Source organism: Balaenoptera acutorostrata, chromosome 14 (assembly GCF_949987535.1).
Source record: "Balaenoptera acutorostrata chromosome 14, mBalAcu1.1, whole genome shotgun sequence".
NCBI classification, from domain to species: Eukaryota; Metazoa; Chordata; class Mammalia; order Artiodactyla; family Balaenopteridae; genus Balaenoptera; species Balaenoptera acutorostrata.
Window position 1 is genome coordinate 44,357,147 of NC_080077.1, and position 25,298 is coordinate 44,382,444.

The 25,298-nt window shown below is 37.5% G+C and overlaps 1 protein-coding gene across 1 annotated transcript in view; it reads left to right on the top strand.

Moving 5' to 3' along the window:
- ROS1 (ROS proto-oncogene 1, receptor tyrosine kinase) overlaps window positions 1–25,298 on the top strand; it is a 122,405-nt gene that overhangs the window by 38,416 nt on the left and 58,691 nt on the right. The window contains exons 14-22 of the mRNA XM_057528290.1: window positions 527–739; window positions 1,492–1,602; window positions 2,735–2,913; window positions 11,776–11,967; window positions 15,378–15,478; window positions 20,557–20,771; window positions 21,094–21,254; window positions 21,636–21,780; window positions 24,323–24,585. Coding sequence (XP_057384273.1) covers window positions 527–739; window positions 1,492–1,602; window positions 2,735–2,913; window positions 11,776–11,967; window positions 15,378–15,478; window positions 20,557–20,771; window positions 21,094–21,254; window positions 21,636–21,780; window positions 24,323–24,585 — 1,580 coding nt within the window. The remainder of the gene's footprint in view (window positions 1–526; window positions 740–1,491; window positions 1,603–2,734; window positions 2,914–11,775; window positions 11,968–15,377; window positions 15,479–20,556; window positions 20,772–21,093; window positions 21,255–21,635; window positions 21,781–24,322; window positions 24,586–25,298) is intronic.

A 25,298-nucleotide genomic window follows, 5' to 3' on the forward strand; every position in this document is an offset into this window, starting at 1 on the left:
CTGTGGGCTGCCGTTTGCCAACCCCTGGTCCCCTAGAGTATCTAGCAAACATTGGCTATTTTTTACTTTAAGACTAAGTTAATTATGCCTGTTTGCTGTATATGTCAAAGATGGCTGAAAATGTATTAGCAAAAAAAAAATTCTTTTGTATTGTTTGGGATTCTAGGAAGGAGATACTCTACCAACACTGGGAATTATATTAGAGATTCATCATTAAGCATTTGTTTATTAGGAGCTTGTATAGAAAACCCCTCTGACAGTTCTATGCAGCCAATCATACAGCACTGACAGGGGAACAGTGGCTTCCGATTTGTTGGGCATGATGTCTCCTTTGATGGGACAAAATGAGTGGGTGGGATGACCACTGTCCTAGTCACGTCACCAAGTTAACCCTGGTGATTATGGGGCAACAGGCCCAATTATCCTTTCACTCAAGGTGAAGCTGTAGATAAATTTACTGACAGTCCTTTGTTTGCCCTTGCTGATGTCATCCTCGTCAGTAATATTGTTTAACTCTTCCAATTAGGCCCTTCCGCCTGGCAGAACTGGACTTACGAGGTGAAAGTATCAACCCAAGACTTTCCTGAAACCACTCACTTGTTCTCTAATATAAGTGGGACCATCCTTAATGTACACGACCTTCAGAGTGCTACAAAATACAAGGTTTTTGTGAGAGCAAGTTCTCCCAAGGGGCCAGGCCCTTGGTCAGAGCCCTCAGTGGGAACTACCCTGGTACCAGGTGAGAAAATATTCTTGATTTAGGGAGTGATTCTGACAAAAAGCCTTTCTCCCTATGTCCTTTAAAATTTCTCCCCTTCGATGTGGTAAAAAAATTAGAATGAGGGTGCGTTGACCCCTTGAGGATGTGTTTATTATCTGAGATTAGGAAAGCAAATGAAGCATTGTGTGATATTTATGTTCCTAACCTGCTATTTTAAACTATCCAAGATATTTTTTAACAAACAATATAATTCTCTTCTTCTTCATGGTTTTCTCCTTTCTCATGGTTTATTAAGCAGTAGCCCTCCTTGAACTCTGAAGGTCTTGGTGAGAGAAGCTGAGGGGCTGTAAATTATGTTGAATTCTATCCTCTTGGTTGAAAAAAAATGGAAAGATAACTGACCCATTTATACTACTGTTGTTATCACAATCGCTTCTGGGTGCTCTGAATAGGACCATGGCCACCAATAGCTAAAGCAAAAAAAAAAAAAAAAAAAAAAAAAATTCTGCCATGACCGTGGCATTGCTATAGAGGCAACGTCGCTACACATTTCTCTTCACATTCAATTACAACTATTTACACAAAAATCAGAAAGTATGTTTAATACGATAGATAATTCTTTTAAGCAGATACAATTACTCATATTATTCCAGAGTATTTTTCAAAATGCTGATTGACTTTATGAAGGAAATCTAAGGTATAAATGTGTACCTAAAAAAAGTGTGTTTTCTGTGATATTTCTTTCAATTTTTTTTTAAAAAACCGAACAGCTGCAGAGCCACCATTTATCATGGCTGTGAAAGAAGATGGGCTTTGGAGTAAACCATTAAATAGCTTTGGCCCAGGAGAATTCCTATCCTCTGATATGGGAAATGTATCAGGTAAACACCAAGTCCCCTGTACACTTGGATGGCAGGTTTCTACTTGTAAGACTTCCTGAGATATTCAACCAATCAAAAGGATTGAGTATTTTAGTATTAGGTCAATAATGAACGGAACAAATATTGACTGAACTATACTGCCAGTGACACTATTAAGAAAATGTCTGTTCTCAAGGAGGAGGGCCATTTATTACTCCACAAAATATAGTTATTTAATGACTTATGCCCATTTCAGGAAGGCTTTGATATACTTCTCATGTATTTTAATTTCTCAATGTTGTCTCACAGTAACAGCCTAACTTGTTCCATGAAGACAGCTATAGTTAAGTAATTTATTATGAGTTTGCTTTAAGACTGGAGCACAGAACAGCTATGTGAAGTTCTAAATCAAGTATAAGAAAGAATTTCATGATAAGATTAAGTAATGGTATCTTACTTTAATGGCATCTTCTATAATTTATTATTATTTATTTATTATTTAATGGCATCTTCTATAATTATCTAATTATTAGATCTCTTTGTTTGGCTATTAAAAGTACCACAGCATTTCAGACCAAAATGAGTTGGACTTAGGAGCCAGTGTGGTACTAATAGAAAGAATGATGCTTTGAAGTTGGCTTGAATCTGGGCTCCTCCTCTTTTCATCTGTGAGATCTCAGGCAGAATAGATAATTTCACGGAGTCTTGGGCTCACCATGTCAAAAATGGGGATGGGGAGTTCCCTGGTGGCCTAACAGTTAGGGGTATGGGCTTTCATTGCCACGGCCCGGCTTTAATCCCTGGTTGAGGAACTGAGATCTCGCAAGCCTCGCAGCACAGCCAAAAAAAAAAAAAAAAAATGGGGATGATTTCTACTTCATAGCTTTGTTTTAAGAGTTGAGTGAAATAGGTAAAAGTGCCCAAGACAATGTTTGGCAAAGAGGAGACACTCAATGACTATTAGTTCCTCTCTCTAGTTCCAGGGGTTAAGATTTTGGGATAATATTCTTGACAGATCCTTGAAGCTCTAGTGAGTATCTATGTTAGTATATGCTTTAATGTTATGTTGAGGTGCATGTATGATTTGGTGACTCGCCATGTTTACACTGGCATGTATGAAAAAATAACTGCTACCAATTCACTTTGTTTTGAGACATGGATTGGTATAACAACAGCCTCTACTACAGCGACATGAAAGGTGATGTCTATGTGTGGCTGCTGAATGGGACGGACATCTCAGAGAATTATCACATACCCAACATTGCAGGAGCAGGGGCTTTAGCTTTTGAGTGGCTGGGTCACTTTCTCTACTGGGCTGGAAGGACATACGTGGTAAGTAGAAGCCTAGCATTCTGGATGCTCTCGAACAATGCCCACCCATTTCAGTGATTGGAATGTAATTTTCATGACTTTTTTCATACTTGTGTACCGTCTATGCTAATATTTACTTAGTATTTGTCTCTAAGCCTACTCACTTTTTTTTTTTTTTTTTTTTTTTTTAATCCTCCACTGTAACAGCTCCTTTACTTTGCAGTGAAAATTGATTTGTATATTCTTTTCCTCTGAGTCCTTGTGGGATTTTTTTTTTTTAATTCAGACAGAAAGTCACAAAAATTATACTCATCCTCATCAGTTCACTCAGTCCCATGTAATTAATTTCTTTTTTTTCATCTTGATCTTTTGTTAGCACTTTTATGAGTTCATCAGTTTTTCATTAGAGTTCTGAAAATGCTTATTCATTCAGTTCAGCAGTACAGTCAGTTACCAGAAACCTGTACTTGTCAGAGTCTTTTCCATGAATTTCTTGAAGATGAAACTCTTTTATAGGAACATATTTGCAAAATCATCAGAGTACACCCAGAACTGTCTGTAAATGACAAAAGACTTAAAAATGACCATGGTTAAAGATTTGATGAAAGTTCATAATAATGCAGTTGACAAGAAAATTAGTTATTTCTGAGATATACATTTTAAAGTAATAACTAGGATTATTACTTATAACATTATACCAGAACATATAAGATTTTTAGACGTTTCCTGTAATGTCTGAAACATTTATATTAACGTTTCCATACATATTTCCATACAAATACAAATATAAGATTTTTAGAAATTTCATGTAATGTCTGAAACATTTATATTAACATATTTCCATACATATTTCCATACAAATACAAATATAAGATTTTTAGAAATTTCATGTAATGTCTGAAACATTTATATTAACATATTTCCATACATATTTCCATACAAATACAAATATAAGATTTTTAGAAATTTCATATAATGTCTGAAACATTTATATTAACATATTTCCATACATATTTCCATACAAATACAAATATAAGATTTTTAGAAATTTCATGTACTGTCTGAAACATTTATATTAACATATTTCCATACATATTTCCATACAAATACAAATATAAGATTTTTAGAAATTTCATGTAATGTCTGAAACATTTATATTAACATATTTCCATACAAATAACCCAATGAAAGTTTAGTATTAGTTGTTTTGTTTGTTTTTTTATACTGCAGGTTCTTATTAGGCATCAGTTTTATACACATCAGTGTATACATGTCAATCCCAATCGCCCAATTCAGCACATCACCATCCCCACCTCATCGCAGTTTTCCCCCCTTGGTGTCCATATGTCCATTCTCTACATCTGTGTCTCAACTTCTGCCCTGCAAACTGGCTCATCTGTACCATTTTTCTACGTTCCACATACATGCATTAACATACGATATTTGTTTTTCTCTTTCTGACTTACTTCACTCTGTATGACAGTCTCTAGATCCATCCACTTCTCAACAAATGACTCAATTTCGTTCCTTTTTATGGCTGAATAATATTCCATCGTATATATGTACCACAACTTCTTTATCCATTCGTCTGTTGATGGGCATTTAGGTTGCTTCCATGACCTGGCTATTGTAAATAGTGCTGCAATGAACATTCGGGTGCACGTGTCTTTTTGAATTACGGTTTTCTCTGGGTATATGCCCAGTAGTGGGATTGCTGGGTCATATGGTAATTCTATTTTTAGTTTTTTAAGGAACCTCCATATTGTTCTCCATAGTGGCTGTATCAATTTACATTCCCACCAACAGTGCAAGAGGGTTCCCTTTTCTCCACACCCTCTCCAGCATTTGTTGTTTGTAGATTTTCTGATGATGCCCATTCTAACAGGAGTGAGGTGATACCTCATTGTAGTTTTGATTTGCATTTCTCTAATAATTAGTGATGTTGAGCACCTTTTCATGTGCTTCGTGGCCGTCTGTATGTCTTCTTTGGAGAAATGTCTATTTAGGTCTTCTGCCCATTTTTGGATTGGGGTGTTTGTTTCTTTGATATTGAGCTGAATGAGCTGTTTATATATTTTGGAGATTAATCCTTTGTCCGTTGATTCATTTGCAAATATTTTCTCCCATTCTGAGGGTTGTCTTTTCGTCTTGTTTATGGTTTCCTTTGCTGTGCAAAAGCTTTGAAGTTTCATTAGGTCCCACTTGTTTATTTTTGTTTTTATTTCCATTACTCTAGGAGGTGGATCGAAAAAGATCTTGCTGTGATTTATGTCAAAGAGTGTTCTTCCTATGTTTTCCTCTAAGAGTTTTATAGTGTCCAGTCTTATATTTAGGTCTCTAATCCATTTTGAGTTTATTTTTGTGTATGGTGTTAGGGAGTATTCTAATTTCATTCTTTTACATGTGGCTGTCCAGTTTTCCCAGCACCACTTATTGAAGAGACTGTCTTTTCTCCATTGTATATCTTTGCCTCCTTTGTCATAGATTAGTTGACCATAGGTGCGTGGGTTAATCTCTGGGCTTTCTATCTTGTTCCATTGATCTATGTTTCTGTTTTTGTGCCAGTACCATATTGTCTTGATTACTGTAGCTTTGTAGTATAGTCTGAAGTCAGGGAGTCTGATTCCTCCAGCTCCATTTTTTTGCCTCAAGACTGCTTTGGCTATTCGGGGTCTTTTGTGTCTCCATACAAATTTTAAGATGATTTGTTCTAGCTCCGTAAAAAATGCCATTGGTAATTTGATAGGGATTGCATTGAATCTGTAGATTGCTTTGGGTAGTATACTCATTTTCACAATGTTGATTCTTCCAATCCAAGAACATGGTATATCTCTCCATCTGTTGGTATCATCTTTAATTTCTTTCATCAGTGTCTTATAGTTTTCTGCATACAGGTCTTTTGTCTCCCTAGGTAGGTTTATTCCTAGGTATTTTATTCTTTTTGTTGCAATGGTAAATGGGAGTGTTTCCATAATTTCTCTTTCAGATTTTTCATCATTAGTGTATAGGAATGCAAGAGATTTCTGTGCATTAATTTTGTAACCTGCAACTTTACCATATTCATTAATTAGCTCTAGCAGTTTTCTGGTGGCAGTTTTAGGATTCTCTATGTATAGTATCATGTCATCCGCAAACAGTGACAGTTTTACTTCTTCTTTTCCAATTTGTATTCCTTTTATTTCTTTTTCTTCTCTGATTGCCGTGGCTAGGAGTTCCAGAACTATGTTGAATAATAGTGGTGAGAGTGGACATCCTTGTCTCGTTCCTGATCTTAGAGGAAATGCTTTCAGTTTTTCACCATTGAGAATGATGTTTGCTGTGGGTTTGTCATATATGGCCTTTATTATGTTGAGGTAGGTTCCCTCTATGCCCACTTTCTGGAGAGTTTTTATCAGAAATGGGTGTTGAATTTTGTCAAAAGCTTTTTCTGCATCTATTGAGATGATCATATGGTTTTTATTCTTCAATTTGTTAATATGGTGTATCACATTGATTGATTTGCGTATATTGAAGAATCCTTGCATCCCTGGGATAAATCCCACTTGATCGTGGTGTATGATCCTTTTAATGTGTTGTTGGATTCTGTTTGCTAGTATTTTGTTGAGGATTTTTGCATCTATATTCATCAGTGATATTGGTCTGTAATTTTCTTTTTTTGTAGTGTCTTTGTCTGGTTTTGGTATCAGGGTGATGGTGGCCTCATAGAATGAGTTTGGGAGAGTTCCTTCCTCTGCAATTTTTTGGAAGAGTTTGAGAAGGATGGGTGTTAGCTCTTCTCTAAATGTTTGATAGAATTCACCTGTGAAGCCATCTGGTCCTGGACTTTTGTTTGTTGGAAGATTTTTAATCACAGTTTCAATTTCATTACTTGTGATTGGTCTGTTGATATTTTCTGTTTCTTCCTGGTTCAGTCTTGGAAGGTTATACCTTTCTAAGAATTTGTCCATTTCTTCCAGGTTGTCCATTTTATTGGCATAAAGTTGCTTGTAGTAGTCTCTTAGGATGTTTTGTATTTCTGCGGTGTCTGTTGTAACTTCTCCTTTTTCATTTCTGATTTTATTGATTTGAGTCCTCTCCCTCTTTTTCTTGATGAGTCTGGCTAATGGCTTATCAATTTTGTTTATCTTCTCAAAGAACCAACTTTTAGTTTTATTGATCTTTGCTATTGTTTTCTTTGTTTCTATTTCATTTATTTCTGCTCTGATCTTTATGATTTCTTTCCTTCTGCTAACTTTGGGTTTTGTTTGTTCTTCTTTCTCTAGTTTCTTTAGGTGTAAAGTTAGATTGTTTACTTGAGATTTTTCTTGTTTCTTTAGGTAGGCTTGTATAGCTATAAACTTCCCTCTTAGAACCGCTTTTGCTGCATCCCATAGGTTTTGGGTCGTCGTGTTTTCATTGTCATTTGTCTCTAGGTATTTTTTTATTTCCTGTTTGATTTCTTCAGTGATCTCTTGGTTATTTAGTAACGTATTGTTTAGCCTCCATGTGTTTGTCTTTTTTACGTTTTTTTCCCTGTAATTCATTTCTAATCTCATAGCGTTGTGGTCAGAAAAGATGCTTGATATGATTTCAATTTTCTTAAATTTACTGAGGCTTGATTTGTGACCCAAGATGTGATCTATCCTGGAGAATGTTCCGTGTGCACTTGAGAAGAACGTGTAATCTGCCGTTTTTGGATGGAATGTCCTATATATATCAATTAAATCTATCTGGTCTATTGTGTCATTTAAAGCTTCTGTTTCCTTATTTATTTTCATTTTGGATGATCTGTCCATTGGTGTAAGTGAGGTGTTAAAGTCCCCCACTATTATTGTGTTACTGTCGATTTCCTCTTTTATAGCTGTTAGCAGTTGCCTTATGTATTGAGGTGCTCCTATGTTGGGTGCATATATATTTATAATTGTTATATCTTCTTCTTGGATTGATCCCTGGATCATTATGTAGTGTCCTTCCTTGTCTCTTGTAACATTCTTTATTTTAAAGTCTATTTTATCTGATATGAGTATAGCTACTCCAGCTTTCTTTTGATTTCCATTTGCATGGAATATCTTTTTCCATCCCCTCACTTTCAGTCTGTACGTGTCCCTAGGTCTGAAGTGGGTCTCTTGTAGACAGCATATATATGGGTCTTGTTTTTGTATCCATTCAGCCAGTCTATGTCTTTTGGTTGGGGCATTTAATCCATTCACGTTTAAGGTAATTATCGATATGTATGTTCCTATGACCATTTTCTTAATTGTTTTGGGTTTGTTTTTGTAGGTCCTTTTCTTCTCTTGTGTTTCCCACTTAGAGAAGTTCCTTTAGCATTTGTTGTAGAGCTGGTTTGGTGGTGCTGAATTCTCTTAGCTTTTGCTTGTCTGTAAAGCTTTTGATTTCTCCATCAAATCTAAATGAGATCCTTGCTGGGTAGAGTAATCTTGGTTGTAGGTTCTTCCCTTTCATCACTTTAAGTATTTCATGCCACTCCCTTCTGGCTTGCAGAGTTTCTGCTGAGAAATCAGCTGTTAACCTTATGGGGGTTCCCTTGTATGTTATTTGTCGTTTTTCCCTTGCTGCTTTCAATAATTTTTCTTTGTCTTTAATTTTTGCCACTTTGATTACTATGTGTCTCGGCGTGTTTCTCCTTGGGTTTATTCTGTATGGGACTCTCTGCGCTTCCTGGACTTGGGTAGCTATTTCCTTTCCCATGTTAGGGAAGTTTTCGATTATAATCTCTTCAAATATTTTCTCTGGTCCTTTCTCTCTCTCTTCTCCTTCTGGGACCCCTATAATGCGAATGTTGTTGCGTTTAATGTTGTCCCAGAGGTCTCTTAGGCTGTCTTCATTTCTTTTTATTCTTTTTTCTTTAGTCTGTTCCGCAGCAGTGAATTCCACCATTCTGTCTTCCAGGTCACTTATCCGTTCTTCTGCCTCAGTTATTCTGCTATTGATTCCTTCTAGTGTAGTTTTCATTTCAGTTATTGTATTGGTCATCTCTGTTTGTTTGTTCTTTAATTCTTCTAGGTCTTTGTTAATCATTTCTTGCATCTTCTCAATCTTTGCCTCCATTCTTATTCCGAGGTCCTGGATCATCTTCACTATCATTATTCTGAATTCTTTTTCTGGAAGGTTGCCTATCTCCACTTCATTTAGTTGTTTTTCTGGGGTTTTTTCTTGTTCCTTCATCTGGTACATAGCCCTCTGCCTTTTCATCTTCTCTGTCTTTCTGTAACTGTGGTTTTTGGTCCACAGGCTGCAGGATTGTAGTTTTTCTTGCTTCTGTTGTCTGCCCTCTGGTGGTTGAGGCTATCTAAGAGGCTTGATGGGAGGCTCTGGTGGTGGGTAGAGCTGACTGTTGCTGTGGCGGTCAGAGCTCAGTAAAACCTTAATCCACTTGACTGTTGATGGGTGGAGCTGGGTTCCCTCCCTGTTGCTGTGGCGATCAGAGCCCAGTAAAACCTTAATCCACTTGACTGTTGATGGGTGGGGCTGGGTTCCCTCCCTGTTGGTTGTTTTGCCTGAGGCAACCCAACACTGGAGCCTACCCGTGCTCTTTGGTGGGGTTAATGGCAGACTCTGGGAGGGCTCACGCCAAGGAGAACTTCCCAGGACCTCTGCTGCCAGTGTCCTTATCCCCACGGTGAAACAGAGCCACCACTCGCCTCTGCAGGAGACCCCCCAACACCAGCAGGTACGTCTGGTTCAGTCTCCCCCAGGGTCACTGCTCCTTCCCCTGGGTCCCGATGCACACATTACTTTGTGTGTGCCCTCCAAGAGTGGGGTCTCTGTTTCCCCCAGTCCTGTCACAGTCCTGCAATCAATTCCCACTAGACTTCAAAGTCTGATTCTCTAGGAATTCCTCCTCCCTTTGCCGGACCCCCAGGTTGGGAAGCCTGAGGTGGGGCTCAGAACCTTCACTCCAGTGGGTGGACTTCTGTGGTATAAGTGTTCGCCAGTCTGTGAGTCACCCACCCAGCAGTTATGGGATTTGATTTTACTCTGATTGCGCCCCTCCTACCGTCTCACTGTGGCTTCTCCTCTGTCCTTGGACGTGGGGTGTCCTCCTTGGTGAAGTCCAGGGTCTTCCTGTCAATGATTGTCCAGCAGCCAGTTGTGATTCTGGTGCTCTCGCAAGAGGGAGTGAGAGCACGTCCTTCTACTCCGCCATCTTGGTTAATCGAGCCTCACTTTTTAATTAGAATGTATTTAGGTATAAAGGAAATTTTATATCACTATGTGGTGTATTAGTCACATGTTTTCAATAATATCTTAAAATAAATATATTAAAATGTTCACCAGTGGGTTAGTGTCCTAGGGAAGATGGCACACTCCAAAGGCATGATTAAAAGAAACTAAGTGAGGGGACTATTTTCAAAGGTATCTACAGGGCTAAGGAAAATGAACAAAGGATGGTGAAGCATGCCCTGGGCTAGCAAGTGTGGGAGGATATTACTGCCACCAGGCATAAAGGGCAAGGGAAAGAATGGTGAGGGCTGTAGCTTTAGGAGAGTTGCTGACATGAAAACCAGCCACTGTCAAAATGTATGGTCTAGCAAGGACTGATACGGGGGTACATATGTACCCCCATCCCTCTTTTCTTCTGGCATCTGATCTTCTGCCAGTGCTTCCATTGGCTGAAACTCTCTGGAAGCCAGAGAACAATGGAGCTAGGTTGATGTAGTCCATTGATATCAGGCTCAGGGGGCACAGAGGAGGGTGGAGAGGGTGGAGAGTGGATTTGGGGGCAAGATGAAGACATCCCGCGCATTGTGCACACTGAAGAAAAGGATGGTTGATGATGAGAACACTGGTCTAACAGATCAAGAAATATGGTATGGAAATCGTTTTCTAATCAGGAAGGCATGTGTCCATTCATTTATTTACTCATTATCTGTTACCAATATGTTTAGAGTCTTGAGAATAGGCATAGTAGAGAATATGAAGAAAACAGACGACATGCCTCTGCTCTTTTAAAAAAAAATATCAGCTTTGTTGAGATATAATCCATGTACCAGAAAATTCACCCTTTGATTGTATAAAATGCAGTGGTTTTTAGTATGTTCAGTGTTGTGCAACCATCACCTCTTGCCCCTGCTCTTTTCATGACATAAAAATACATTCATGAATTAATAGAAGAAGCGTACAGAGCAATGTATTTAGAAGCAAAGCAATATGGTATAGTCTGAATTCATAAGTGCCAATGACTTGTAGGCAGAATGGAGCTGACTGGGGTTAATCAGAGAATGCTCCCCAAAATGGGTTAGTTTGAAAATAGTTTTGAAGGAGGAAGTGGAAGAGTGGGATAAAAACTGGTTTCAAGTATTTGCTCTGTCTCTTATAAAACTGTTCAACTCCTTGAAAAATTACTTAACTTCTTTGAACCCAGTTTAGTTGTGAAAAAGTAGGAAATAGAAATCCTTTACAGGCTTAATGTGAGGGCTAAAAGAGCTAATATTTTAAAGACTGAAAAAAAGAAGTATAGTGCCTGGCACATAATAGGTACTCAATAATGATAGTAATTAATATTATGGAGATATACTGACAGGAGCAAGGAGAGAGACATCACCATTTATCAGGAGTACTCATCTTCTTTGGGAGCCTAATCAAATACATTTTTATGTGTTGATTGGATGTATGATTAGGAAGAGCAAGTATTTTAACTCAAAATAAATGTATCTCCTTTCTCTTTAGAGGCATGAAAAGGAGTAAACTTCCTTATAAACTCTAACTTTCTTATAACTTCTGTTATGTTTCCAAGGCTAGGCACACTACCCAGCACATAGTGCCAATAAATACTTGTGGTTGTACAAATGAATGTATGAATGCAGTAGTTTACTAACAATTGCAATAAACTATTCATGATGCCATTTGAAAATCACTAACTGACATGATTATGTTTTATAGATACAAAGGCAGTCTCTGTTGACAGGACACACAGACATTGTGACTCACGTGAAGTTGTTGGTGAATGACATGGTGGTGGACTCAGTTGGCGGATATCTCTATTGGACCACACTGTATTCAGTTGAAAGTACCAGGCTAAATGGGGAAAGTTCCCTTATACTACAGGCACAGCCTTGGTTTTCTGGGAAAAAGGTGAAAATTAAAAATAAGATCTGATCATTTAATAGTACTAAATAATGCTGTTTTATAGTTATAATAATACTGTTTCTGCTTATTGTGAGTTGTTCAGGTAGAATCTGAAAAGAAATACTGTTATGGTAAGATCTTGGTATAACCAAACTTTCTCTAAGTCTTATTGATTGTCATAATTGATTAAATAAATTAGAATATAATATGGAGATTTTTATAGTTTGCTTTATCTTGAATGGACTCACACTTTAAGAGCATTTTAATTTCCGTCTGTTTTCATAGTCTTTAGGAATTCTTTGGATATTTTAGAGCTTCTTGTTGGGTGATGATTAGGTGTTTTATTATTTTCAATCAATTTCTGGTACTGACTGCTCTAAAAACTGTGGAACTCCTAGGAAAGTTGACTTCTCTGTGCCTGTTTCATTATCTGAAAAATGGGAATATTAACAATTGTCCTACCTCTTAGGGTTGTTGTGAAGATTAAATGAGATAATTCATGGGAAGTAGTGAGAATAGTTCCAGGCACATGGTAACCACTCAATAGTTAAGCTTGTATTTTTTAACTCAATCTAAAAAATACCCTGATATAGAAATGGTTCTAAAACAAATGTTATTTTTACTTCCTCAACTTCTAGAAGCAATACCTATTTTTCTTGATCCTGTTTAGCTACCCTCTAGCAACCCATCTAAATTTCTGAATTTTGTTTTTTCTGATCATCATAATAATATATGTCTACTGTAGAAAATTTAGAAATTACAGAAAAGCATGAAGAAGAAATATATCATTTATACTATTTCTATCTAGGATATTTCTTAAAATTTTCTTATTTTTTTAAAGCCTTTTTTGTTGTCAGTGGCGATAATACAGATGTATCAGATCATTTATAAACAAACAAATTGTTGAGTCACTGATCCTCAATTCCATAGGATGTATCAGTTATAATTCCTAAGATTGGCACCTACAGATTATAACACAGATATTTAAAAGAAATAGAAATTTACACACCATATCCAGAGATTAATTATTCCTGTCAAATAATGAAAAATCCCTTAATTCTGTTTTAGAGCCACTTGAGTCTGAATATAAAGAAAGTATATTTTTTATGTCTCAATAAAAAATGTTAGGGGAAAAACTTTTTTGTGTAAAAGCATATTAAAGGTAACAGTATATCAGGAGTAACTTCCTATTCATCCCTGAAACTTTGTCAGTAATCTCCCTGCTGTCCTGATCTTGTCGTTTGAGCTTTTTCTACTCAGGATAGCTCGGGAGTGGCCCTGGGGACTTTTCTGTAAATGAGTGAATCATTAGATTTCTCAGCATGTTTGAGGAAATACACTTTTCTTTAAAATCCACTCCAAATACTCTCACAGGCTGGCTAATGTTGTTGCTACTTGTGCAAATCTGTGTTCTGGTTCTGTGACTTGTTGTCTTATTCATCTGCCTCCATTAATGCTAGTAGGTGTTTTGAAGGTAATATGTTTTGCACTGAGCAAAGCGCTCCATCTCACTGTCATTCCTTTCTGTGTTACTCACAGATTTATCACGGAGTATAAGATACTTTGCAATCAACAGGTGTAATAAAATAGTTAGCCAATCATTTATAGAAAGACTCATTTGTGTGATGAAAAGAGAAAATGAAATGAGATATTCATTTAAAGTGAAAAGATACTTTTTGCCACATCTGATGTGTCAGGCTTATAGTATATAGTACATTTTACCAGGGAATTAAACTTCAAGGTTTTCGTTTAGATCAAAGGGATTATTTCCTAGGTATGGGAGTTACTAGACGTAACAATGGTTACCAAAGATTTATGGAACACCTTCTGACACTGCTTAAATATGGGCCCAAATGGCTGGTGTAAAGGAATGGGGTAATGATCCAACACCTGAATTTCACTTATAGCTTGAAGTTTGTTGTATTCCAGCAAAGGGAGTTGTAGAATCTCTTTTTTAAGAGATAAAGTAGAGTTAATCTGTAATTTAGAAAACTCTAGTGCATCTCATTATAGATAACCAAACAATATTAACCTGGTTTCACTTTAACTGGAAAAATTATCAATAAATCTCTTTTAGCCTGAAGAAAGGACATAATTCAACTCCCGAAAGGCTAGGAATTGCTAGAATAGTTTTCTACCTTTTGGGAAAGGAGTAGGTTGAGTTTTCTTGAAGATTGAAGGCTGTGATTTACATGACTACTGAAGGTTCTTGCAGCCATGGGTCTTGAGATTATTTCTTTGTAGCAAGCCTTGGGTAACCTGCCAGCAAGTATTTTTAGTTGTTGGATACTTTATTGTATTCTTTTTACATTTTTCACTGGCTCATCTTTTTGTTTATATGCTGTTGTATCTTGCTAAAGATACAGTCATCAACTTTAATCCTATCTGATACCTCTCAGCCTCTAGGTCTGCCATAGAAAGACTCTGCTATTCTGAGGTCAGACTCCTAGCAATCTCAACTCATTTGAAAAATACCTATAAAGCCAAAGAAAGCAAAAAAGATCCTTTGGATTGTAACTTCTATCTCATGCACCTTATTTCATTGGAGAAACAGTCCTCCCTCAGGCCTCACGTCGTCAACTGGATGTAAAATTAAGACATAGATTGTAAAAAGAAGACAAAGAAACAGTAGTGAGAAGTGGTTGTAAGATGTCAGCTGGAAATAGGACTTTATATATACATGACTCTATCCAATTATATCACATAAAAACCCTGTTTGTGTTATATTTTAGAAAAATGTCAGGATGTTTTTGGTTGTAATTAACAGGAGATATAATTTTAAATGGTTTGAACCACTGGTTCTCAAACTTGGAGACACATTGGAATTACCTGGGGAATATGAAGACATACTGGAGACTGGGTATCATCTCCAGAGATCAAAATTTAACAGGATGCAGACTGGGAATTGAGAAGTTTAAAGAACTCCACTGGTAATTCTAATGTGCAGCAATTGCGAACAACTGATTTAAACAACGATCAAATTCATTGGCTTATGTGGCTGAAGAGTCCAAAGTTATGGCTAGCTTTAGACAAGGCTTTGCACAGTGGCTCAAAGTCCCTCATTCAGTAGGACCTGGAGTGTGGTTGAAAATTTGTATTTGTAACAAGTTCCCAGGTGATGCTGATGCTGCTGGTCCAAGACTCAAACTTTGAGAACCACTAGAGATAAGTATATAGAAGTGAATAACAGATACTTCTTGCCATTTGGGGATTTTTAGGAAACCAGTGCTTATATCAAAATTACATAGTAATAGACATACTCATATAATATTTATATTCAGTGAAAGGCAAAAATCACTGAGTTTATTATTCCAAAGAGGATGTTAAAGAGAAATCTGTAGCTTAAGTGTGACATAATCACAAAGGTATCCTTAAACATGTATTTGATTTGTTTTCTTTCCATATTTTCTATTTAGGTAATTGCTCTAACTTTAGACCTTAGTGATGGGCTCCTGTATTGGTTGGTTCAAGACAGTCAGTGTATTCACCTGTACACAGCTGTTCTTCGGGGTCAGAGGTAAGTAAGATTGAAGGCAATTGGTTGAGAATAAGAGAACAACTTGCTCCTCAGTTATAAATGATAGTGCATGAGAATTCATTTATTCTTCCAATAAACATTTACTAATTTTCCACTGTGTTGCAGGCATTGTGCTTGTAAGGAAAGGTAAGTTTGTAAATAACTAATTACTGTAGGATGTGGTGAATACTGTGATAGGGTGTAAAGAGAGTCCAGTAGAGGCACTGAGGAGAATGCCCCTCAAGAGCCCAGGAAATGGGTGGATGGGTTTTTCTGCTTCTTAATATAGTCTCCAACTATGATTATAGATTTGCCTATAACTCTTTAGTTGACGTATCTGCATGCTTTGTATTTAGTATTGTTATCTATATACTCGATTATATTGTATTTCCTTTTATTACTATAAAATATCCTCATTCATCTATGGTAATACTCTTCATCTTAAAGACTATTTTGTCTGATAGTATTAGGAAAGTCATAGCAGCTTTCTTATGCTTAGTGTTTGCATGGTACAGCTCTTTATATCTCTTTACTTTCAATTTTCGTCTTTACATTTAAAATGTGTCTCTTGTAAATAGCATATAAGGTTTTGCTTTTTTATGCAGTCTGACAATTTCTGCCTTTTAATTGGGGTGTTTGGTTCATTTACATTTAATATAATTATTGATATGTTGGGATTTAAGTCTACCATCTTGGTGTTTGACTTCCATTTGTCTCATCGGCTGTTCATTCCTCTGTTCTACTTCTCTGCATTTTTGAGGGTAAATAAAATACTTTTTTAGTATTCCATTTTATCTCCTCTCATGACATTTTAATTATGTGTATTTATAATTTTGTTTAGGTTGCTTTAGAGAGTAAAATATGCATTTTTAACATTAAATGTCTTCAACTTACCACAGTCATATTCAAAATATTCTTACTTCATAAATGATTTTAAAACTTTATGGTGATATGTTTCCAATTATTACCCTTCACTCTTTGTGTTCTTGTTGTCATATATTTTACTTTCATCTACACTCTAAAATCCATGTTCATTACTATTTTTAGTTTAAACAGCCAATAGTTTTTAACTTCAAGGAAACAGTTACATATCTCAAATTAAAATACAGGACATAAAATCATTAAAGAACAGCAGTTAAAGGGAGGATTTAGAGGTCATATTATTACATAGATGAGGAAACTGAAACCACAGATGTGTATAAATTTGCTGATTGTCACATGGTAAATTAGAGAGATAGTCAGGAAAAGGTTAAAGTAAAACAAAAGGTCCTGCTCTAGGGCAGAGATTTCTAATATTGGGTTCTTGGACCCCCTAGGGAGGTCATGGAGGGCTTCAGGTTGTGTGTGAGTGCTTGGAAATTGAGCATCCATTCATTTCATCAAATTTTCAAAAGAGTCTAATCTTACAAAGACCAAGAATTCGTGCTCTATGAAGACAATGTCAAAATTACTTTTAGATTAAAAAATATATATTTTTTGGTTTATGGAAAAACTCTTAATCATAGAGACTATGAAAAAGGAGTATATGTTTATAAACCTATAATGCATACAAGCACAAACACAGCAAATCTGATTAATCATTTATTTCATATCAGCTATAACATACAGCTCTGGTTTGTTTCCCAACTGTGAACCATAGAAAACTGGTTGTTCCCTTCCCTAGAAATGTAAGGTACTGGCAATCTGATTGTCAAAAGAATCTGTCTGTGAGATATAGACGGTGTTCAAAGTGACAGTGTCCTGAAGGATTACGGCTCATTCTCCCTGTCTGTACATTCCAGAGGACAGGCTAGCTGGCGTTGAGAGCCCAGCTCCTCAAGTGTCCAGAAAAATCAGTATTATTGGATTTACCAGATAGAGGAAGGAAGTTTCTCCTTTAAAAATGCATTTCCTTATCTCAAGGTTAATAATTTTCCTTGTATGCATGCCCAGTGGAGTGCAGCAGATCTTGACAAGGTTACACAAAGGACAGGCACTTTTGCCCTCCACATAAGACTTGCCTTTTTATCACACTGGGGGAAAAAAAAGCTGTACATAGAGACAGGGATTCCAGAGCCATGTTACAAGCAGAAATTTTTTCCTATTATATAATCAAGCTTCCTTCTTCTGCATTTTAAGTTCCTCACCTCTAGTCTAGATCAGCACTGCCCAATACAACTAATGTGAGCCACATATATAATTGTAAATTTCCTTGTTGCCTCATTTTAAAAAGTAAAAGCATATAGGTAAATTATTGAGTTATTTGTATTCCTTTTTCATATTAATTCTTGGATAGCTTGGGTGTATTTTACATGTACTGCACATCTCATTTTTTTTTTTTTATAAATTTATTTATTTTTTGTTTGTTTATTTTTGGCTGCGTTGGGTCTTCATTGCAGTGCGTGGGCTTTCTCTAGTTGCAGGGAGTGGGGGCTACTCTTTGTTGCGGTGCGCGGGCTTCTCATGGCAGTGGCTTCTCTTGTTGCAGAGCACGGGCTCTAGGCATGCAGGCTCAGTAGTTGTGGCACACAGGCTCAGTAGTTGTGGCGCACAGGCTTAGTTGACCTGCGGCATGTGGGATCTTCCTGGACCAGGGCTCGAACCCATGTCCCCCGCATTGGCAGGCAGATTCTTAACCACTGCGCCACCAGGGAAGCCTGCACATCTCATTTTGCGCACTAAGTTTTCATAGGAAATACTTGATCTGCAGTTAGATTTTATAAAATTTACAATTGAAAAAGTTGATTTACGTACCCAGGTTTTTCCAAAATAAACTTTTAAAAGTTTTCCAGTAAATCATACATATGATTCATAATATGTAAATCAAATATTAGCTTAAAATTTTAACCTAAATTAATTAAGATTAAATAACATAAAAATTCAGCTCCTCAACTGTAGTAGCCACATGTCAAGGGCTCAGTAGTCACCTGTGGCCTAGTGGTTACATTACTGGACAGTGTAGTTCTAGCATAGAGTAGAGATGAGATTAGCTGTCTGTTGTCGTTCAGCATATTCTGAACTTGACAACTGTAAGCTGCCTTTCAAACTGCTCTTCCCTTTCCTATGTACAGCCATTCCCTTTGGTTTATTAAAGAATGAATCTATTACCAACATATAACATATATATAATCTATAACAACATATCTGTCTTGGAGGTTGAAAAGGGTGCATCTGTCATAAAAGTTCAGGCATATTTAGTCATGTCAGGACTGAGCATATTGCTCCAAAGGAGCCTACATCCTGCTGTTCCCTCTGCCTAAAATGGTCCCCAAACCCAGTTCTCTTGGTTATTTTGTGTTCAGATTGCATGGCTCAGCTTAAACATCGTTCTCTAAGAGTGGCTTTCTCTGACCAGACCCCATTAGGTCTCCTTGTTTAGGAGCCCACTCTACCTTTCCTTTTACAGTGCCATTCAATGGTGTAGATATTTGCTCATTACCTGCCTATTCTGCTAGGCTGTATATTTTATGAGGGCAGGGACTGTATTTGTCTTATTTACCACCGTATTCCTAGTGGCCAACACAGAACTAGGTACCCAACATTTGCTGAACGAATGAATAAATGAGTAAGCCCTCAGTAGAGTAACCTCAGCTGCCCTCTATACACAGCTCATGCTTCATGGAAGGGTTTACCCTTTAATGATTTTTTTGTTGTTGAGCTTTGATTTAAATACAGCTCTACCTGTTGCTGAGGACTGAAGGGTTTGAGGTACTCATCTCCTGTAAGTGAGGAGGTTGTGCTGAAATTGCGATGAACACCAGATGGCAAGAGTTTTCCGATCAGCCCAGGAGATATTTACAGGAGAGGAGTCTTCAGCTGGAAATGAGGGGCAATCCAAGCCAGTGACAACTAAGGATCTCCAGTCTCACCCTGCAGGGAAATCTCTATCCTGGGCACTGTTTTGGGAATGCTGAACAAACGACCTGTGAGCGAGGCTAACCTGAACACATTCACAGATCTAGGCTGCAGCAGCTCTGTGTGTGGTCCAGAAGGGCCAGCCTTCTTAGGCCAAGTGCATCCTGCTTGGTGAGCTTCTTTCCATATGGAATTAGGTTTTACATACCTCACCAAGGTTACTGGAAAGTTCTAATGAGAAGTGGAAACGACAAAGTGTAAAATTAGACAAGTGGGTGAAAGGCCAAAAGGCAAACCAGGTGCTGGCTTCACATCTGAGTAGGTATGAATAAAGACTATTTTATGAGAAAAAGGACTATGGGAATAGTACTAGTGAACGTACTTTTTCTTTATAAGGCTGACACCTCTCAGGTCCTCGGAGGTAGTTTCAGTTTTCTCAAGGAAGTATTATGAAACTCTCAAAACAAAACTTTTATTTATTTTGATTTTAAGTGCCATACTTTTCGAAAGAGGGGAATGTCAACACTTTAAAAAATTTTAGAGAAATCATTAAAAAAAAGTGAAATAACTACTCCAAAAGACTGAGAATCACTGAGATAGTTATTGTGAGAACTAGACAACTGGAGTAATTTTAGAAATAATCAAGCAGATTTTTAAAATAAAAATCATTGTAAAATTCCTTGTCATTGAGAAAAAGACTTTAAAAGCAGTTTAAAACAATAGTCTGTTTCCTTGAATTCCCTGGTCTGAAACGGAGCATTTGGACTAAGCTGTGGAAGTTGATAAGTATCACTGAAGCAACAGACAGTTGTGAATAGCATATAGTGAATGACTAAACAACCTAGAATAAAGAATGGTGAGTAAATAAGATGACTAACCAAGAATAGGAGGAAGGCATGATGCAATGAGGAGAAACAAATCAATGGGTTGTGCCTTTGATGTAGGGTAAAAATTTTTTTTGGTAAAAATCACAAGGATTTATTAAAATCTGTGTAACACTCTTGCTATTGCAATATCACATTCATAAGAAAAACCCTTGAAAATTTGCTTTAGGTATACTTCATAAAAAATGTAAAAATCAACTTAATATGGAATTAAGAATAATGACAATTATTGTTGCAAAGTATTTTCTCTTTGTTTTCAAACACACACACTCACAAACACACATTCTCTCCAGTACTTGAATGTACCAGCCCTTACCCCCACTCCAGATAGACATACTAATTGACGTCCTGTTTCAGCAGTGCTGGGGACACCACCATCACAGAGTTCGCAGCCTGGAGTACTTCTGACATTTCCCAGAACTCACTGATGTACTACAGTGGTCGGCTCTTCTGGATCAATGGCTTTAGGATTATTACAGCTCAGGAAATAGATCAGAGAACTAGCGTCTCTGTTTTGGAACCAGCCAAATTTAATCAGTTCACAATTATTCAGACATCCCTCAAGCCTCTGCCAGGTACGATATTTTATTCCTGCATACCCTCTCTTCTCCATACTTTCTGTTAAATAAATGTTAAGGTTGGGGTTTTTTTCTTTAGAATTATGTTTTAAGAGGAAAAAAAGGCTTTAGTAGTTTCTGTTAATTTGCTTGCAGTCATTTTACTCTTAACCCAAATTTACAGCCTGAAACAGAAAAAGATGATTTTCAGGATATATTAAAGGAAAGAAAACTTTTGTTTTGGTTCTAATTATTAGTAATTTCTATTAATCTTCCATGTATCTGTGATAATTGATAATCCTAAATTCTTTCTTTCTCTATTGTTTCTTTCATCCCATAGGGAACTTTTCCTTTACCCCTAAGGTTATCCCAGACGCCATCCCAGAGTCTTCATTTATGATTGAAGGAAATGCTTCGAGTTTTCAAATCCTCTGGAATGCTTCCCCAGCAGTGGATTGGGGTGTAATTTTCTACAGTGTGGAATTTAGTGCTCATTCTAAGGTATGGCATTGGTTCTAGTAACTTCCATTTCTCAAACAGAGTGTAGCATCTGTGTCAGCCCTGCCCACACTGATTTGCCACTTTCTTTACTTAGCCAAGCTCATCTCCCTCACTGTTCCTGTAGCATTTGATTATTAAGATTATTCCTGAGAACTCTTTTTTATAGCCAGTCTCTGATTGCTTTGTGGTTAGTGTTAACCATTGGTGTGTTAGATACACTGGTCCTTGTGGAACAACATGGAATTTACCAACATTAGCGTTTCCAAAATTGCAAGGTTTAACTTTACATGTGAACCAAAGTTTGAAGATTTTAGTTAATTAGGAATAAAAGATGTTATGATTCTCTCCCTAAGAAAATAATGTTTTGTGTTTATATTTTAGTTCCTGGCTAGTGAACAACATTCTTTACCTGTATTTACTGTGGAAGGGCTGGAGCCCTATGCCTTATTTAATCTTTCTGTCACTCCTTATACCTACTGGGGAAAGGGCCCCAAAACATCTCTATCACTCCGAGCACCTGAAACAGGTACAGGGGTTAAAATCTCTTTTAAAAAAAGACAGAATCTCACCTTCCATGATCTAGAATGGATAGTTAATAATTTTTAAAAGTAACTTTCAGTTTTGTAGATGTGTTTAGATTCAATACTCTTTCAATGACTTTTTGGAGATTAGAATAGCACCACTAAAATAAATCTGCAAAATTTATTCCAAAGGAATATCTCAAAGATTTCTTAAAGACTGTTTCACTTGACCGTAATGATACACAGTATGTATATAATGCAGAAACATGGTTCAGGTAATTTGTGAGATGCTTCATAAAGACAAAGGGGATTTAAGAACAGTAAAAATTTCCTGGAAGGCAGGTTTACCAGGAGGTGTTCTCACAAATGGTAACTCAGAATCTTCTGTAGGTGAATATCGATGTCTAATTTTTTTTAAAAAATGTATTTAATTAATTTATTTTTGGTTGCGTTAGGTCTTCGTTGCTGCGCGCGGGCTTTCTCTAGCTGCTGCGAGCGGGGGCTACTCTTCGTTGGGGTGAGGGGACTTCTCACTGCAGTGGCTTCTCTTGTCGCAGAGCACGGGCTCTAGGCACGTGGGCTTCAGTAGTTGTGGCGCACGGGCTTAGTTGCTCCGCGGCATGTGGGATCTTCCCGGACCAGGGCTTGAACCCACGTGCCCTGCATTGGCAGGCGGATTCTTAACCACTGCGCCACCAGGGAAGTCCCTCTAAATTTTTAAAAAATGTTTTTCTTTGGAATATATTTTAAAAAAGGAAATTAGCCACACCTTTACGTGTGTATATCACTTTAAAGTGTACAAAGCACATTTATATATATCACTCCTTTATTAAACATTTATTACATCCCTATCATGTGTCAGAAACATCATTGTATCATTTCAGTGACCCTCAACATCATTGTATCATCTCTGTGGTAGGTAGGACAGGTGTTATTATCTTGGTTATGCTAAGAGAAAATGGAAGCCTAGGAGTTGCTCAATGTAAATTAGCTAGTGAGTGGCAGGGCTGGGGCTTAATCTGGACTTTTCACTCTAGTTTCTTCAAATCTCCATTCAGTCATTTTTGCAGACACTGGCGAGTGATCTTATCATGTTGATTTAATTTATATAAACTTCCTAGCATGGGACCTGGCAGGCAGTAAGAGCTCAATAAACAGACATATGTTCACTGTTGCAATTTTTTTTAAACTGTTAAGATTTTATCAACAATATTTATCCATGAGTCTCATAACAGGAACATAGTGGAGCCTGGGCAGGTTCTGGAGCAGTTAGCATTTGGATCCAGGTATGCTCTCTTTGAGATTGTCTTGGGATGTCAGTTTTAGTTGGCTTCTTCTGTAGAAATGGACTTGACTATCAGGGGATGCACTGGGGGCTAGGGGCCATCAGCACTCTGAAATAAGGAAAAATGATAAGATTTGGCCCTTGCCTTCGGGGAATTTACAATATAGTTGGAAATTATTCAAATTGACAAATATTTATTAAGCACTTACTGTGTGCCAGTCCTTTACTAGATTTGGGGGGATTTAATAAGGAATAAGAAAAGGTGCTTTCTCTCTGACGGAGCTCATAAGACAGTAGAGAGATAAACACAGACGCTGCTAATGATAACAGAAATAAGACAGTGACAACTGAGTAGCAGTGGCATAGAGTGAATAAACAAGCTATGAAACCTTCACCTCTATCAAGCTGCCTCTCAGCATTCTTATGAGAGGGCCATACACGCAGACTGGTATGGCTGGGGAAGGCCTTTGGGGAGTGGAAACTTTAGCTGGGCTCTAAGGCATGAAGCAAGAAGAGGTTTATCCCATGTAAATACAATGCAAGAAGGTCTGGGGATTGGATAACGATGTGAGTGTTGAACATTAAGGAGCAATGTGATTGGAGCGGCAGAGTGGGAGGGGACCTATGGAGGAATCCTAAGAAAGAAGAGGGATGTCTTGGATGGAATGACTTGGAAATCAGGCAGAGGAATTTCTCTTGATTGACACAGAGAGAGAGAGAGAGAGAGAGAGAGAGAGAGAGAGAGAAATTAATTAAAGGATTGGGAGAGGCTAAATTGCTTGATGTGGCTTCAGAATAGATGGCAACAACTAAGCCATACTCTCAGAGAGGGTTCACGGTGAGAGGGCCTGGATCCTGGATATGCTGTACTTTACACCCGGAACTGGCTAAAGGCTGGATAGAGATAGTGTCTTCCTTCCTGGTGACTGCCATTTCCACCTCCAGAATGAGAGTAAATACTGTATTTTATAAGGTGAACTAGCCAGCTTCCATGTATACAGACCACAGATGAGAAAGGTGTGCCTCAGTGGTAGTAAGCAGGATTTGGGTTGGAGAAAAGGAAGATTTGCAGAAATATCAGGATAGGTTCCTGAAGAAATCTATGGAATATTCTCTCCTGAAGATCTTTAAGAAGAAGATAGATATACCTTAACTGTCAGGAATGAGAAATATTTATTACTAAGGTGCTCTGCATCCTCATCATGAGTGGTAGAAGTTGACCTTGTATTGTTTTCTGCCCTATCTGTGTCTCTGCTTTTCAGTTCCATCAGCACCAGAGAATCCCAGAATATTTATATTACCAAGTGAAAAATACCACAATAAGAATGAAGTTGTGGTGGAATTTAGGTGGAATAAACCTAAGCACGAAAATGGTGTGTTAACAAGATTCGAAATTTTCTATCAAATATCCCACCAAAGCGACACAAACAAAACATTCAAAGACTGGATTGCTGTCAATGTCACTTCCTCAGTGATGTCTTTTCAACTTGAGGGTATGAGTCTTGGGTACAGTGTTGCCTTCCAGGTATGAGAGTGAAAACAGGGATACAGGGGTCTGAATAGTGTAGACAAAAGGTGGATTAAAGGACCAGGTTAAGAATTCTGCCGCTCTGTCAATAATTTCATGTATGCTGTGATCACAGAGGTCAAGTGGACAGCAAAGGTACAGAAGGGAGAGGGGACAGCTAGGGTAAAGGACATCTTGACAATTTTCTTGCTTCCAGATTCAGAACAAACATTACTTTTTGGCTCCACCACTATAGGCCGTGTACCACACTAGGTGCTTTTATATTCATTATCTCATTTGATCCTCCCATTGTGAAGAAAAAGCCATGTCCCTGGGTGTATCAGGTACCAAAGCTGCGTGGTTGGGAAGTGGTGTGCTACAGTCTAGCTTCTAGAGTCCTTTCCAGTATATTACATCAGCTGCTGGGAGTCATCTGGACGCCCCCAATTGCAGCTACTAAAGGAAATAAAAGCTGAGGGTCTGGGTAGTTGACATCTCACATTTGTCACCTGGTTGCGGAGAGAGGAGAAAGTCGGAGAGAGTAGGAGTCAAAAGGAAAAACGACTGCCACCAATTTTGGCATTTTAAATATAATATGACATAGCTTTCCCCTTATGGTAGATAGCCTGATGATTTTCACATCGTCATTATGTACCAGGTTGGTGACAATGTTGTACATATTTAGAGTTATTTTCCATTTCATTTTGGGGAACATAATGTTTTGGGGAGTG